The sequence below is a fragment of the Rhinichthys klamathensis genome, unplaced genomic scaffold, assembly GCF_029890125.1.
Source record: "Rhinichthys klamathensis goyatoka isolate OS25496 unplaced genomic scaffold, OSU_Roscu_1.1 h1tg000032l_1, whole genome shotgun sequence".
In the NCBI taxonomy this organism is placed as follows: domain Eukaryota; kingdom Metazoa; phylum Chordata; class Actinopteri; order Cypriniformes; family Leuciscidae; genus Rhinichthys; species Rhinichthys klamathensis.
Window position 1 is genome coordinate 1,007,185 of NW_026606581.1, and position 16,239 is coordinate 1,023,423.

The 16,239-nt window shown below is 37.8% G+C and overlaps 3 protein-coding genes across 3 annotated transcripts in view; 1 reads left to right on the forward strand and 2 right to left on the reverse strand.

Moving 5' to 3' along the window:
- Positions 1 to 1,052: 1,052 nt before the first annotated feature.
- Positions 1,053 to 2,324, reverse strand: LOC130080216 (thrombomodulin). Its single transcript, XM_056245522.1, has one exon. It carries the CDS (start codon positions 2,137 to 2,139, stop codon positions 1,096 to 1,098), a length of 1,044 nt encoding a protein of 347 aa, XP_056101497.1. The 5' UTR covers positions 2,140 to 2,324; the 3' UTR covers positions 1,053 to 1,095.
- Positions 2,325 to 4,078: 1,754 nt separating this feature from the next.
- Positions 4,079 to 5,892, reverse strand: LOC130080213 (complement component C1q receptor). Its single transcript, XM_056245519.1, has one exon. It carries the CDS (start codon positions 5,735 to 5,737, stop codon positions 4,079 to 4,081), a length of 1,659 nt encoding a protein of 552 aa, XP_056101494.1. The 5' UTR covers positions 5,738 to 5,892.
- A 6,505-nt stretch (positions 5,893 to 12,397) lies between these two features.
- LOC130080302 (calpain-1 catalytic subunit-like) overlaps positions 12,398 to 16,239 on the forward strand; it is a 51,319-nt gene continuing 47,477 nt past the window's right edge. Inside the window, exons 1-3 of the mRNA XM_056245661.1 lie at positions 12,398 to 12,507; positions 13,087 to 13,360; positions 13,575 to 13,647. Coding sequence (XP_056101636.1) covers positions 13,112 to 13,360; positions 13,575 to 13,647 — 322 coding nt within the window. The 5' untranslated portion in view covers positions 12,398 to 12,507; positions 13,087 to 13,111. The remainder of the gene's footprint in view (positions 12,508 to 13,086; positions 13,361 to 13,574; positions 13,648 to 16,239) is intronic.

Below are 16,239 nucleotides of genomic sequence, written 5' to 3' on the forward strand. Positions count from 1 at the left end.
TATCATAAAGATCAAAGAGCTAAAATAATAATAAGCTGCATTTATTTGTTTGTTTTGCAAATTACGTCTTATCAAAGTGCATATTCATGTCATGCAAGAATATACTCATATAGAGGCATTATCATTTTAAACATCAGAAGCAACTTTTGAAGATTACAATAACAGAAAAAAACATGTATTTCCCAACTTCCTGCAGAGAAAAACTTTAGTCAAGTCAAGTGACCTTTATTTATATAGGCCTAATGCTTTACACAGATTGTTTCAAAGAATATTTACTGTAATAAAAGGAAAATGATTCAATGATCCAAACAGAGATCATTTCGGCTGTACAGCTGCTCTAAAAGAAGAGTGTCATTGTTCAGCTGAAGTCAGTTCAGTGTTGATTCAGTTCCATTGTAAATATCATCAATTATTAAATCAGTTCATTTCATCTATAAAGCAGCTCTGCAGAAAAACAGTGATGTCATCATCCAGCTCAGTTCAGTTCTCATCCAATAGTGTCAGTGCAGTCATATCAATAATATTGCTGAATATTAAGTATCCCCAACTAAGCAAGCCTGAGGCGACAGTGGCGAGGAACCCAAACTCCATCAGGGGACAGAATGGAGAGAGAAACCTTGGGAGAAACCAGACTCAGTCGGGGGCCAGTTCTCCTCTGGCAACGAACGAACAGATTATGATTCAGGCTGCATCACAAGTTAGAAATCTGATAGTGGATCAGGATAGCATTCAAATATTTAATCCAGTTCGGATTCATCACACCTGTGTCATGTGCAAGCCTACATATATTTTCACATTTATGGGATGCTAAGACTGCTGAGTTAATCATTTTAATGGGTAATCTTTTAAAGCATCACTGCCAGAAAAACATAAATTTTCAAGAACAATTTTAAAGCTTCAACCCATTTTGAAATACTATATTTTTTAACATTTCTATTTTAGATAGGGACAGAGTTTCAATGTAATTCAAAAGTTCAATCCTTCAGAGAATGTGTAGAGTCACAAAGAAGATTAGGCTACTTTACATAGCCTATAGCTACACAAAGAGACATTACTATCAACTTAAAAAAAAAACACACGGTTATGTAGCAGTTATCATTCACTTGAATAGGCTACACTTCCTTGAAACTCGTCATAATCTGGTGGATTGCATTCCTGTACAGTTGCTTTACGACCGCGCAAATAACGCACAAGTACTAATAGAGCAAAAGCAGCTACTACTAGGAATATTATCAGCCCAACATATTCTCCTGGGGTCGACAGGCTCCCCCGTGCTATATAATTAGGGGACGGTGTTGTGAATACTTGACCACTAAGATCGAGAACGCATTCACTTCCATTAACGAGGATAAAGGGCTGAAAGCAATCACATCTATAACTCCCTATCGTATTTATACACATGTGAGCGCAGTCATGATTTGATTCACATTCATCTATATCTACGCAGGTTTGTTCGCTTCTAACAAAGCCATCCGGACACCAACACGCCGTCCCGCTTTTCATACATAGCGCTTCACAAACTGACGTTGCGCAATAGAAGTCACAGCGGCGTGGATCCCGTGCATTAGGACGGAATCGCTCACGACACGAACACCTGTATCCGGTTTCCATAGGAATACATGTATGTTCACAGGGTGCATACATACATCGCGCATTGTCCAGGATGACCACGCTTCCTCTGCAGAGATCCTCCTGAGGGTCCTCACACAGAAATCCATCCAGTTTTTCTGCGCATGGTTTCACCGTCAATGTTCTGTCGCTGGAGACAGACACGCAGAGAGGAACGCACGCCGTTTCTGCGCTCTCCAAGTTCGTCAATTCCGTGGTCATTTCTCTTTCGCGTAATGCACTCGTATTACTTGAGCACTTATCCTTTGGAAAATGTTGTCCTATCCAAAAGTGTCCGATCATGTTATCAAGAAGAAAGCCGAAAACTTTATCAGATGCATTCGGTTGGATAGAGAATTGACCGCCCCGTTCTCTGCAATTCTCTTGAGCCGTTTGAAAGTCCGCTGGTATTTGGTAGATGTTTGCACAATGTTTTAGATTACTTGAGCAAGCACAGCTATGCCCCAATCCAGCACAAGACGAAATTAACACGATGAAAATCAAAATAGTTTGTCCATAATAAGAATCCATCCTATCTTGATTTCAAGAGGTAGGCTACGGCAACTTGAGCTGCACGAGGATAGTCTATATGGCTTTAAAAGCATTGAATATTCCTAACTTTAGAAAACCCATTACAGAGGCCTAAAGGTAAACATAGGAAGGAAACCCCGCCTGAGGGAGCCGAGGAATAGCCTACCCCCAAAATGACGGGTCACTGTTTGTTCTTATAAATGTGATGCACTTATAGGCCTACGCACGCTCCAAAAGAAATGCACCAATGGCAATCAATGACCTTGACAATTACTCATGAATAATTGTGTTCCCACGAGAATGTTCACAGTTAACGATTCATTCATTCATTCAGTCAGTCAGTCAGTCAGTCAGTCAGTCAGTCAGTCACTCACTCGCTCACTTACTTCCTCATGTAGCCTGCTCTTTCGAAGACATTTCAGTAAAAAAGTAGCAGGGCTGTTCAATTCTGTTCCTGCACAAACCGGAGATTTTAGTTTCAACCCCAATTAAACACACCAGAACAAACAGTTTTTAAAATACAATGATTTCACGTACAGTTAAAGGTATATTCAAGTATAAAGAAACTAATAGAGTAGCTTCCTAAAGTGCAAAAATAATATATAAATAGTAAACGACAAGTATGATGTTATGTTCACTTAAAGAAAACTTACAAGGATACTTGCAGTATAAAACTAACTAGTTTACTGAGAGTATACTTCAAAGTGGACTTTGATAAACTAAAAAAATGTGCGACAAGTATTTGACTAGAAAACTGTCAGTAGGATACGTTCACTTATATAGTAGGCCTAGTAGTGTAGACACCGATGACACAGATACACCTTTTGCTTTAGCATCTATAACTCGCTGAATTTTTTAGCTTGAGTTCTCAAACTTTTATACAAAGTACCCACATTTGTTTACTACCTGTACAAATGGAACCAATTCATCCCCCTACAAGAATATCACAGACCTCGTGAGTTGATGTCAAATACATGGTGTTCCTTTGATCCTTTTACAACCCTAACGGGATAGGTAACACATGCTGGGGTAAGCTGTAGCAATAGACAAAAGAAGTAAAAATGGATGCCATACCATATGATTTTGATCAAAAACAAATTTATTGAAATAAAATAACAATGTCTCTCTCTCTCTCTCTCTCTCTCTCTCTCTCTCTCTCTCTCTCTCTCTCTCTCTCTCTCTCTCTCTCTCTCTCTCTCTCTCTCTCTCTCTCTCTCAATAACAGACTATGTATGCTTGATTCGCTGTGTGTGTGTGTGTGTGTGTGTGTGTGTGTTTAAATTTGTCTACTAGAACAAACTTAACAGTACACTTAATGCCATAATAACACTAGGCTACTACAATCTACCTAATTAAATAACATCTTTGTACATCTTTAGGTCTAACAAAAAAAAAACAAAAAAACATGTGTGTACATTAATCTACTAAACAAACGTACTTAACGGTATACTTAATAAACACTACTACAATGTATCAGATTAAAGAACATCTTTGTACATCTTTAATAACAAAACATAACATGTCAATGTGTGTGTGTGTGTGTCTATGTGTGTATTATTTCTTAATCAGAAGAGCATTCTTAAACAGTTCTGACAGATGCATGATGCTGGTAACCTTGGAGTGCAGGCTTGATGGCCATTATCTGCATAGGGCATTTCACACAAAACCTTCTTTGGCTTTGAGTTGTTAAATTGCTCCATGCAAACCACTTTATTTAAAAAAACACTGGCAGAGACACCTCTGTCAGTCTTTCTTTTTTCCATGCCCTAGTTATTCTTTAAAAACATTAAAATCAAGAAAATTCTTAGTTATATTCTTAGTAGGGGTGAACTGGTGTTTGAAACAAACATTGCTAACAGGCATTTGTGTAAAAACTTTCTAGATAACATTGTATCTCTGTTATGATGCTGACAGAAAATAAGTATTTCACACTTTATATTTAATTATTCAGTTTAATGTTGCTTTTTTTCCGTTCTTTGTCCAATCCAGATGAAACCCAGCAGTAGTTGTCAGCGGTGGTATTTTTCAAAGTGGCTTTTTTTGAACGCTTCCATAAAACGACAGATATGACCACAGTGAGCGCAACCAGTGTAATAACCGAAGCTAAGACGCACACCAATATCCAAGAACTACCGAGGAAACTTTCTCTGCGTTTAGTGGTGTCCGCTTTAGCGTTTGTCTTGTTAAGTAGAGGGGGGTTGATTGTTGTCGACTCAAAACTGACAGGTAAATGACTCAATTTAGTGATGAACTCTTCTCTATGAACTGGAGATGGAGTGTTTTGTGGATTCTCAGTGGGATCCGGGACGCAGCTGATGCCATTTTTAGCCAAAATGAAGTTTTCTCTGCACGAACATTTGAAACTACCTATAGTATTGAGGCAGATGTCTTCACATGGTTTACCAAGACATTCATCTATATCTGTACATATCCCTCTATCGTCTGATAATGAAACGTAACCTGCGTGGCAGTAACAAGAGAATGAACCCTGTGAATTGAGACAGCCCTGCTGACACCTTGATTCGGTGCATTCGTCCACGTCTTCACATTTGCCAGCAAAGAGCCTGAAACCTGGGTTACACTCACAAAGAAAGCTTCCCGGCGTGTTGTGACACCTGTGTTCACCGCAGACACGCTGATGACATTCATCGATATCAACGCAGCTGATGTTGTCTTCAGACAGCTGAGATCCATCCGCGCATGCGCATGAAAATCCAGCAGCTGTTGGAATACACTTTGATTTGCACGGTGAATTTTCGCAGGTGTTTCTGAGAGCGCAACTAACTTGATCATCCATCAGATAATAACCGTCACGACATTCACAACGAACACTTGCTCCAACAGTCTCCGAACAAAGGTGATCACAGCCTCCGTTTTTACGCGCACAACTTCTATTATCTCGAGCGCAAAAACGCTCTGAATTTGTCCAGGCAAAAATGCCATCTTTGTTGTCACAAACTGAGATAAAGGATTCTGCATCTTTCGACCCGCCGCACAGTATTTCAGCCCATGTCCCGTGTGGTATCATCGCCAACTTTTCTCTTTGAGTTTGCGGTTTGTCTAAGAACGGAAGAATATACTTGACAACACCTGGTTTTTCCATCACTATAGGTTTGCACATGCCTTTGGAAAGAAATTTACATATATAAAATGCACTTTCTTTACATGAGCCATCTGTCCACTTGAGATCATCAGCCAGCGAAATCGACACGCACCTTTTTTCCGTGCACGTGCTCAAAGGTTTCTTTTTCCATTTGGAATATTTGGACTCTTTTGGGTCTGTCGTCCATCTGAAGCCGTGCAACTCCTCAGTGAAATCCGTGCAGCTTCCTTTTAGCAACGCAAGTCCGATCCAAAGTTTAGAGTTAAGGATGCTGTCTTCTGCTGCTAGAAGAGCCGATTTAACGCTCTGAAATTCATTGTCATTTCTCATAGTAACCAAATTGCCACCATTATTGACACAGATATTAGAAGCTTTTTCAAAATCCTTTTCTTTCAAATGCAATGTGAAGCAAGCCTCGGCTGTGCAGGTTGGGATCACCCGGTGAGTTCCGTCAGCGATAAAAAAGGACAACATCAGAATCAGTACACGCATCATCCCGCCAATATCATTAATTTTAAAATACCTCTCGCTTTGAGGAGAAAAATTCAGTTAATCTCAGAGAATGGAGAAAGAGTTCTTCATAGGCATTCCCAAGACTCAAACTAATGCATCCTGTTTAGCCTAGTGAATAAATCGCAGGGCGAGTTCCTGACGCCAACAAAAAACAACTGACTTATTGTTTTGACTGCTTTCCCAGATGTATCAGCCTATGGCAGTTCAACAACGTGACACCAGTACAATTTTAGAATTAGACTTATATCCATGTTTCATGCTGTCATAGTTTCTAATGAAGAATAACATTCACACCATACGAAATATTAGCCTACAGATATGCATAATTTAGTTTACCATGAGTAATAAGTGCCCATTGGGGTTGTCAAGTATCAAGCTTAAACAAACAAATCTTGATGTTCTTGTGTCATCAAGATAATAATAATAATAATAATAAAATAATACAATCATGATCAGACAACTTTGAATCTGAGAGAAAAAAAAACTGGGAGAGATGAAAACTGTCAAAATTCATATCTTTTCATTAATCATAATTCACAAATGAAAGTTATCAAAAAGAGAAAACAAGTTGTGTATTATGTTGTCATTATTTCATTTCCCCCCAACATAATTATATTGCATATATTTTTAATGAATTACAGTAACACTTAATTTTACAGTCCTGTTCCCCATACATACATATACTTATAATAGTATAGTTACAATAACTACTAACCTTGAACCTACCCCCAAACCTGATCTTAACCCATGTAGTTACCTTATATTACTACGGAAGCGTATTGCATTCACTTGAGGAAAAAAAATCTACTCTGTTTTTCTGAATTAACAAGTTAATTATCTCAGAATTACGAGATCATTTTTCATGGGAAAAAAGTTTTTGCTCTGTTTTTCCTGAATTAACGAGTTAATTATCTCAGTATTACGAGATAATTTTTCATGGGAAAAAGTTTTTGCTCTGTTTTTCTGAATTAATGACTAATTATTGTAACTTATGATTATGAGTAACTCATTAATTCATAAAAACAGAGTGAAAAAAAAATGTTTTTCAAGAAAAATGTATCTCATAATTCTGAGATAATTAACTCATTAATTCAGAAAAACAGTGCAAAAAATTTTTTTCATGAAAAATATCTTGTAATTCTGAGATAATTAACTCGTTAATTCAGAAAAACAGAGCAAAACCTTTTTTTTCATGAAAAATTATCTCGTAATTCTGAGATAATTAACTCGTTAATTCAGAAAAACAGAGTAGATTTTTTTTCTTCAAGTGAATGCAATACGCTTTCGTATATTACCAGTACTTGCATGCTGTCAAATAAAGTGCAACCTGAATTACTTTACTGATCTAATGAGACAGTAGGCCCATGTATGCAAACATCCAGGGCTATAGGGCTAGTTGTCACACTTAAAAAAAAAAAAACTTTTTTATATATATATATTTCCACAAGTGTAGTTCTGAAAAAAGATATAGTTCATTGCACAAATACTGACATTTTGTCCTGATATTTTGGTATAAATAGCCTTTTATAGGTTATTCAGCAGTGAAACAAAATACGAAACAAAACGATTCATAAAACACCAAAAAGTTAAAAAATATTAGCTATGATCTAGGTGTTTGAATCCAACATACAAAACCACTGCTATAGAGAATACATAAATTTGTGTAACTAAACTAAAATAGTCACTAACATAAAGTGCTGTACGCATGAATTTAACATTTAATACAAACTGCATACTCAGCCACAAAATCGTACACAGAAACAAACACACAACATATCTTGGCATTGTGTCTGTTGCCTGCCTGTTGCTGATAAATCTAGTCATGGATCACATCCTGTGTTTGTGTTGAGCGGGGCAGCGCCTCCATTTGAATGGCAGGAAATGACCTAAGACACCCTTCCGGTGGGGCCTTTAGACCCATGTGTCGATGCAAGTGAAGTTGTTTTTTTTCTTGTTCATTGGGAATTGCACTCTTCCTATTTTGCATTATACAGGGTGTTGGAACAAGTGAAAAACGTTGTCTTCACTGCATCGATAAAAGTTAGCATAACTGTGATAAGGAACTTCATCAAAAATGCAAAGGACATGTTTATAACATACAAAAAGGATGATCTATTAAAAAGGATGGACATGGATACTTATAGTGGTTCATGTCAATGGAGCTCATACTCATAATCATAATTAACTCTATCAAAGTTTATTAAAATTCCATTTCAGTACAAATATCAACCCATTGTCTCTCCCCAAATATCTCTCACTCTTTTAAAATAGAAAACCACCATAGACAAAGAAACATCTGCTGTCCGTCCCATGAGCTCTGACTTGTAAACAGAGTTTCCTTCCTCTGTAGTATTTTTTCTTATCAGGGATCTCCATTTGTTGGTTGAAAGTTTTTTTTTTTGTATAATACCCTTATCACACATTTTCACTGGTGCAAAAGACTAACAAACACTAACAATATACAGGGAGTAGCAAATAGCATATATTGAATTCAAAATGTATTGTTGAATTTCTGCAAGACTTATTAGCCTATCAACAAACAAAACAAAAGTCACCTTGAAATTAAAATTGATGATCCAATCAGTTTACGATGGACAAAATCAAGCCCCGCCCTACATTTTTTCTTGTTCGAGAAACAATCACTTTGATATAGCCAATACATGAACAAACCCAAAACGTGACAGACTCCCCCCCCCCCGGCTGCCGACGCCCAACAAAACCAAACCAAAACTTAATTCCAGGAGGGTGGTGGAGCGGAGGAGGTCTTGGGGAGGGATGGTGGGTCAGGCCTGTGCAGGGGTAAAGGACATGGGATGTGACATGATGTCGTGTAGTGGCTCAGGCTCGGCAGGCATGACGTTAAAGTGGCTCTGGCTCGGCAGGCATGTCGTGTAGTGGCTCAGGCTCGGCAGGCATGACTTTAAGTGGCTCAGGCTCGGCAGGCATGACGTTAAAGTGGCTCAGGCTCGGCAGGCATGTCGTGTAGTGGCTCAGGCTCGGCAGGCATGACGTGAAGTGGCTCAGGCTTGGCAGGCATGACGTGAAGTGGCTCTGGGTGAGAGGATACTGTAGGGTTTGCGTGCTCCTCGTCCGCAAAACCCACAGAAAATGAGGAGCCGCTCAACGATAAAGCACGGTCAATGTATTGTGTCAGAGACCATTGAATTTCCCCCCCAGGTAGCTGGGAACAGACAAGCTCATTCAAACCTACCCTAAATACACTCACCTAAAGGATTATAATACTGTGTTTGACCCCCTTTCGCCTTCAGAACTGCCTTAATTCTACGTGGCATTGATTCAACAAGGTGCTGAAAGCATTCTTTAGAAATGTTGGCCCATATTGATAGGATAGCATCTTGCAGTTGATGGAGATTTGTGGGATGCACATCCAGGGCACGAAGCTCCCGTTCCACCACATCCCAAAGATGCTCTATTGGGTTAAGATCTGGTGACTGTGGGGGCCATTTTAGTACAGTGAACTCATTGTCATGTTCAAGAAACCAATTTGAAATGATTCGAGCTTTGTGACATGGTGCATTATCCTGCTGGAAGTAGCCATCAGAGGATGGGTACATGGTGGCCATAAAGGGATGGACATGGTCAGAAACAATGCTCAGGTAGGCCGTGGCATTTAAACAATGCCCAATTGGCACTAAGGGGCCTAAAGTGTGCCAGGAAAACATCCCCCACACCATTACACCACCACCACCAGCCTGCACAGTGGTAATAAGGCATGATGGATCCATGTTCTCATTCTGTTTACGCCAAATACTGACTCTACCATCTGAATGTCTCAACAGAAATCGAGACTCATCAGACCAGGCAACATTTTTCCTGTCTTCAACTGTCCAATTTTGGTGAGCACTTGCAAATTGTAGCCTCTTTTTCCTATTTGTAGTGGAGATGAGTGGTACCCGGTGGGGTCTTCTGCTTTTGTAGCCCATCCGCCTCAAGGTTGTGCGTGTTGTGGCTTCACAAATGCTTTGCTGCATACCTCGGTTGTAACGAGTGGTTATTTCAGTCAAAGTTGCTCTTCTATCAGCTTGAATCAGTCGGCCCATTCTCCTCTGACCTCTAGCATCAACAAGGCATTTTCGCCCACAGGACTGCCGCATACTGGATGTTTTTCCCTTTTCACACCATTCTTTGTAAACCCTAGAAATGGTTGTGCGTGAAAATCCCAGTAACTGAACAGATTGTGAAATACTCAGACCGGCCCGTCTGGCACCAACAACCATGCCACGCTCAAAATTGCTTAAATCACCTTTCTTTCCCATTCTGACATTCAGTTTGGAGTTCAGGAGATTGTCTTGACCAGGACCACACCCCTAAATGCATTGAAGCAACTGCCATGTGATTGGTTGATTAGATAATTGCATTAATGAGAAATTGAACAAGTGTTCCTAATAATCCTTTAGGTGAGTGTATGTCCTTAAGGGCCACATCATTAAACTCCAACAGGTGAGAGAGTTTAGAAAAACTCTGTCACATAATCCTCTATGGTGATGTCTTCTTGACGCAGATTTAGGAGAGCAACTGCTGGGTTCATGGTAGGTCAAGTTTTTCTGAAAGGGATCCACTGGAGGCAAGTGCAGATGAGAACCCAAGTGCAGTTTATTTATAAACATAACAAAATCAAAACATAAAACAAAAGCATGACGTGGCATGAACTCAAAAACATAAACATGAACGTGAACATGACGCTTACCAACAGTGGTTACAGTGGAACAAAAACTTGACAAAGACACATGGCAAACATTAGGGCTTAAATGCACACAAGACTAATGACAAGACAAGGGACACCGTGAACAATGAACCAATGACAACATGAAACATCAGACAAGGGAACACATGGCAGGATCACATGACTTTGAACAGGGGATCACATGACAAGACACAGGAACAAAGTAAGAAGAAGAGTAAGACACGGGAACAATACATGAACGAACCTAAAACGTGACACAGAGGAGAGCTATTATCTTCTTTTATGGATTTTATCGAAATACAGATGTTTTAATCGTTGTTTTAATATTAAAACAGCCATTTTAAGGGCTGTCTCAATCACCAAATCTTCCCAGTGCACTGAAACGTTCATTCCCTAAAAAGTCCCACAATGCACCGTGAAAACCAGGGAGATAATGTTGGAAAGATATCAGTTCTGCTGTTGTTCATAAACACCAGTTGTGATGTTGTACAATGAGGACGTTGTCATGCTGCTGGAAATTCAGTGTGTAGTGCTTAGTGTGTTTAGCTGCTTTGAAACAATCTGTATTGTAAAAAGTGCTATATAAATAAAGGTGACTTGTAGTAAGCAGGGTCCTTACTGTCCTTACCAGTGCCCGAATTCATGTGCACGATATAGCCTACTGATTCACGACCCCGGAAGCTATAGGGAGCGTTGAGATGCACCCATGGTCGGCTAGTGTAATAGACTAAAAGACGTGTTAATATTATTATACATTTTGTGTTTACTGATTCTAATATTGTAGTTCCTCCTGCCTTCATTAGGGTATGGCGTAGTCAGTTTGAGTTACTAGTACTACATTATCATGAAGATATTGAATGATTACAGGTGAAGATGGGAATGAAATTCACTAATTTAGTGTCAGTGAACTCTGGTGGAGAACTGGTGACATGACGGCTGCGAATATCAGTTTCAATTTAATGTGCATTTTATTATGACTATGGAATACAGCAGAGAACATTTTGTTCTTGAGAATGCAGAAGGAAATGTTAATATGAGTTTTTATCACTCACAGAAAACAAACAGTGATGAAGATATTGACCAGAAAGGCTCACCTTATAGCTTGTGCCCTATGAATTTTTGAGTGGTCTTATACTCTGAGTGTCTTGTTAATTAACTTAAGCTTTTGTAAATTAATTTAAGCTTTAAAAAGATATTTGCCTTGGTATATTTTTTTCCAAAGTAACCTCACAGTTCCAAACTGATTGCACATTCTTCTACAGTAGTCAACATTTGAAGTGGATTTTATTTTATTTATCAATTTTGAACAATACCCATTCTTGTCTTGGAACAACTTTTATTAACTTTTTTGATCCACTTCAAATGTTGACTTCTGTAGTTTAGCACTATCAAACTACTCCTCTCGTTGTACAGTGGCAGGACTTGATTTAACTTGACTGGTTTTCATTTGCATATACTGTACTGACACAAGGATTTAAATACCTAACATACCTGGCTGGCATGAGTGATCAAGAATTGTCTCATACTCTTACTTTCTATGGCCATAATTTATATTTATACTCATCATTAAATATATAATAAATATATTAATTTCAATCCATATAAATTGTAATTCATGATCATTATAATGATGAAGCCTGCAGTAGAATTCTACATTCAAAGCAAGTCAAGGCAGGATAAACTGGTTTCTGCTGCACTGAATGCATTTTTGGAGGGCTTACATAAGCTCATTCGATAAAAGCAAACTAAACTGTAAGCAGAATGTATTTTAAAATATTATGCACAGAAATAAACCATGCAAACCATCTTTCCTCCAAGAAAATAATAATAACAATAATAACTTGCTAATGTGAAATATGTAGGATTTCAGTGTCTTATAATGAGATGAGTTCAGATGAGTTTCTGTCAATCACTTCTTTGTTATAAACACATACGCTGGGAATGGGGCAGGGCTTACAAGTGTTTAAAAGCTTGAAGTACGGCAAAAGTGTGTAAAGACGGAGAAGATTACCAGTCACTTGGCTGAAAATTCATTGCATCTTTGAAGGTACATATTCATCTTATTTATCTTATTTATGTCAGTAATCCAATAAGTCGAAGCTCAATAGTCTCATAGGAAGGGAAGACCTTTATTCCGTTTGTATACAAACTAATTTATTTTAAAAAACACTTTATGGATTGTATACTTGTATGAATTTAATTACTTTGTCTTTAGTCTGTAACATATGCAAAATAAAGTACATCTGTACATTTACTTCTGTAGATGTTGTTCTGTAAGGATTTATTATACTGTGTTTATGTATGTTTTATGTCTGTATTCCCGCAGCATAAACAGTTGAGCATTGTGCTAACAATAGGTTTGATAAAATCGAACAACTACATTCAAAGACTCTTTGCACACATACCAACGAGAACAGTCATCAAGCTGTAAGATGAAGAGACACATTGATCTGTCAGGGTAAACATGACCTTCCTCTTAAAATAAAGATTGTGGATGGTATTTCTGGTGGCAGGGAATGGCAAAGGTGGTCAATGGGAACTGGTGGATATGAATTTGATAGAGGTAACTTTTATTAAAGAAATGTAATATCTTTGTATTATTGTTGTAATTTCCTCTTTTTAATAGTAAAGAAATCCAGACAGATTTCAAAATGCCTCCTCCAGCGGTTCCACACGGCATGTGTCTAAAAGTCATGGATGACCGCAACATGAAGGGTGGCATGGGCTCTGCAACACATCCTTTGAAGTTCATGGATCAGGACTACAACTCTTTACAAGACGTCTGTCTTAAGACAAGACAGAGATTTGTTGATGAGTTTTTCCCGCCAGACCCTCGTTCCATTGGCGAAGGGCTGCTGGAGCCAGAAGTCATGGCCCGAGTGGAGTGGATAAGACCAACGGTATGTAATCTATACTTCATCTTTAACGTGTTCTGATAATAATGCACACCTAAATAGAAGTGTAAACTTTTACAACTTTTGTTGAAAGCTAAAATATGTGACTGCGACAATTTAAATGCTTTAAAAGATATTACTAAAAACCACTATCAATCACATCTCTTTCACAGAATGCATCAGTTGCCAAATACTGAAGATATTACTTATTTTCTTTCAGAAATTGTATTCAGATAAAGCTGAATTTATTGTAGACACAGTGTCCAGGTTTGACTACGCCCAAGGGAATATAGGTATGTCTGAGTAACCACAATATTGTTGTTTTATACACTTAAAGCGTGGGTTGGCAGTTTTGGAGACGCTAGCAATAGCAAGTTAGCTTTGAAAACATCCCACCCTCCCTTCAGAGCTTCTCCAAAGCCACGCCTCCTTCAAAACACTTGAACGCGCAAAGCCAGAGAGTCTGCAAAGCGTCATGAGAGACAGAGTAAAATTACCTCACGCCTCAAAGCACATAACACTACAGTAATATGGAACATAAACAACTTACAGAGTTCTTACTTGTACCACTTGACTGATGCAAATACATTTCGGCATTGATAGTGTTGCCATAGAAACACAAAAATCCGAGCCTTAGGACGTGAACGTCACAGATTGCCATCTCGGTAATTATGCAGCGTAAACTCGTTGTTTCGGTTCAGGAGGAACTGTAAAAGGCGGCTGCTGCTCAATAATAGATTAAAGAGGCTATTGAGATAAAGCGACCTGCTCTGTGTAAATAAAAGATAGCCTATATTTAAGCCAAGTAACCTTATTGTATTTGTACAGATTTTCATATTATTCTTTTTCTGCCCTCTTAGCAACACACTAGGTGGTGTTATAATAAGTGCATTTGAGTTTTACATTTCTTTCCCCTTTCAAATCCTTGTAAGCCCCAAGAATCATACATCGGATTTTGTTTGCCCGCAGGAAAATCTTTCCGCCATATTGAATTTTTTTGGAAAACCTATTTTTTAGTTCGATGCTTCGATTTGCACAAAACTTGCCATGCATCATCCCCAGAGGTGGGTAGAGTATCCAAAAACTGTACTCAAGTAAAAGTACAAGTACTTATAGAAATATTTACTCAAAGTAAAAGTAAAAGTAATAATCTTAAAAGTTACTTGAGTAAGAGTAAAAAAGTATCCAATGAAAAAACTACTCAAGTAGTTAGTTACTAGTTACTTTGGATCACATAGGCCTATATATATATATATATAACATGATATTATTTACATATTTTTTTTATTTTAATGACTAAAATTATCATAATTAGATAAGCTATCTTTGCAACAAAAACAGAAGAGACAAACATTATTTCTGTATCTGTATATTATATCTATAGCCCGAAAACCATTGCCTGTCCTTTGGTTTGTATATAATAGTATAATAATTTATACAACTACATTTGGATTATTATTAATGTCGGAATAAAGTGACTCTATGGAGTTTTGCATTCAAATGTAAAGGGATTGGGAACCATTGACAGATTAGAAAGTGTTAAAACTCTGCACATGTGCTCGCAGTCATGTCATGCCCAACACAAACAACGATCAAATACACGGATCTTCTTCTGTCTGTTCTCCAAAATGTATTTAAATGTAGGCTATATTTATGAAAGCATCTTTAAACTGGTTAACTGTGTCTAATAAGGCAGGCAAAGGCATTCGTTTTCAAGTCGAGTTCGCACGCCACTGCGCAATACACATTGTGTGTGTAGCTACACACATTCATAAACTGGACGATGATAGCTTATTTAATGTATAAAGTAATGTATATGTCCAAAAATAGGGTAATGTCATACTTTGTAGTAGTGCTATATGGCGTAATAATCTGTTTGGTTGTAAAATGTATTACCTGAATGAAATGAAATCGAATGTATCGTCGTGTGGAATAATTCATTCACAGACAGCTTACGAAGTAACACACGAAGATGTTCAACTAATAAAGATCTTCATCGCTGGCAAAAAAATATGATGCTTTTGCAGATTTACTTTCTAGACTGTACTGTAGACTGTGGACCGCCACTTCATACAAGTCTGATGTTTTTTAAATCTTTACGACTCCGAGACGATTCAGTGCGTGCAGGAAACTGAACAGATCATTCAAACTGATTCGCGAACCGATTTAGACAGATCTGCCCAACTTGTTTGATGAAGTCTTTGAACAGAATCGACTCAAAAGAGTGATTCATCATTTGTGAATTGAGCATCGCTCATGCCCAGAAAAAAGAGAGAGCGCGCGCTTAGAATAAACTACGCTTTTAACAACATATTGCATTAAAATAAAGAAACGAGAGGAACGTCGCCCAACGTAACGAAGTAAAAGTACCGTTTTTTCATTAGAAATGTACTCGAGTTAAAGTAAAAGTACCCACAATTAAATCTACTCTTAAAAGTAAAAAAATTCCAAAAAAATACTCAAGTAAATGTAACGAAGTAAATGTACTTCGTTACTACCCACCTCTGATCATCCCAATACCCTCATTAAAAATGTCATCGAAAGAAACATCATTTTATATTGCACTTACAATATAGTTTTATATAATTAGTTTACAATTTATCCCAATAATATTGAAAACATATTTGTCAATTTGTGTGATGTAGTATATATACTGTTATTTGTTATTTGTCTTTTATAATATACAGAATTACACATCTATAAAGACACACTTAGAGACTTATTATATTTGAAAAGATGCATGAAGATCCCTATATCCTTTAGTCCGAGCCATTAGTGCCTGATGATTGCCTCTTGTGGCTAAATTTAGGCTTGATTTCTGTTGAAAACAAATAAAATTCCTTCACTAGTAAAACTAGAAAAATCCAAAATGAGTTGTGGAATAT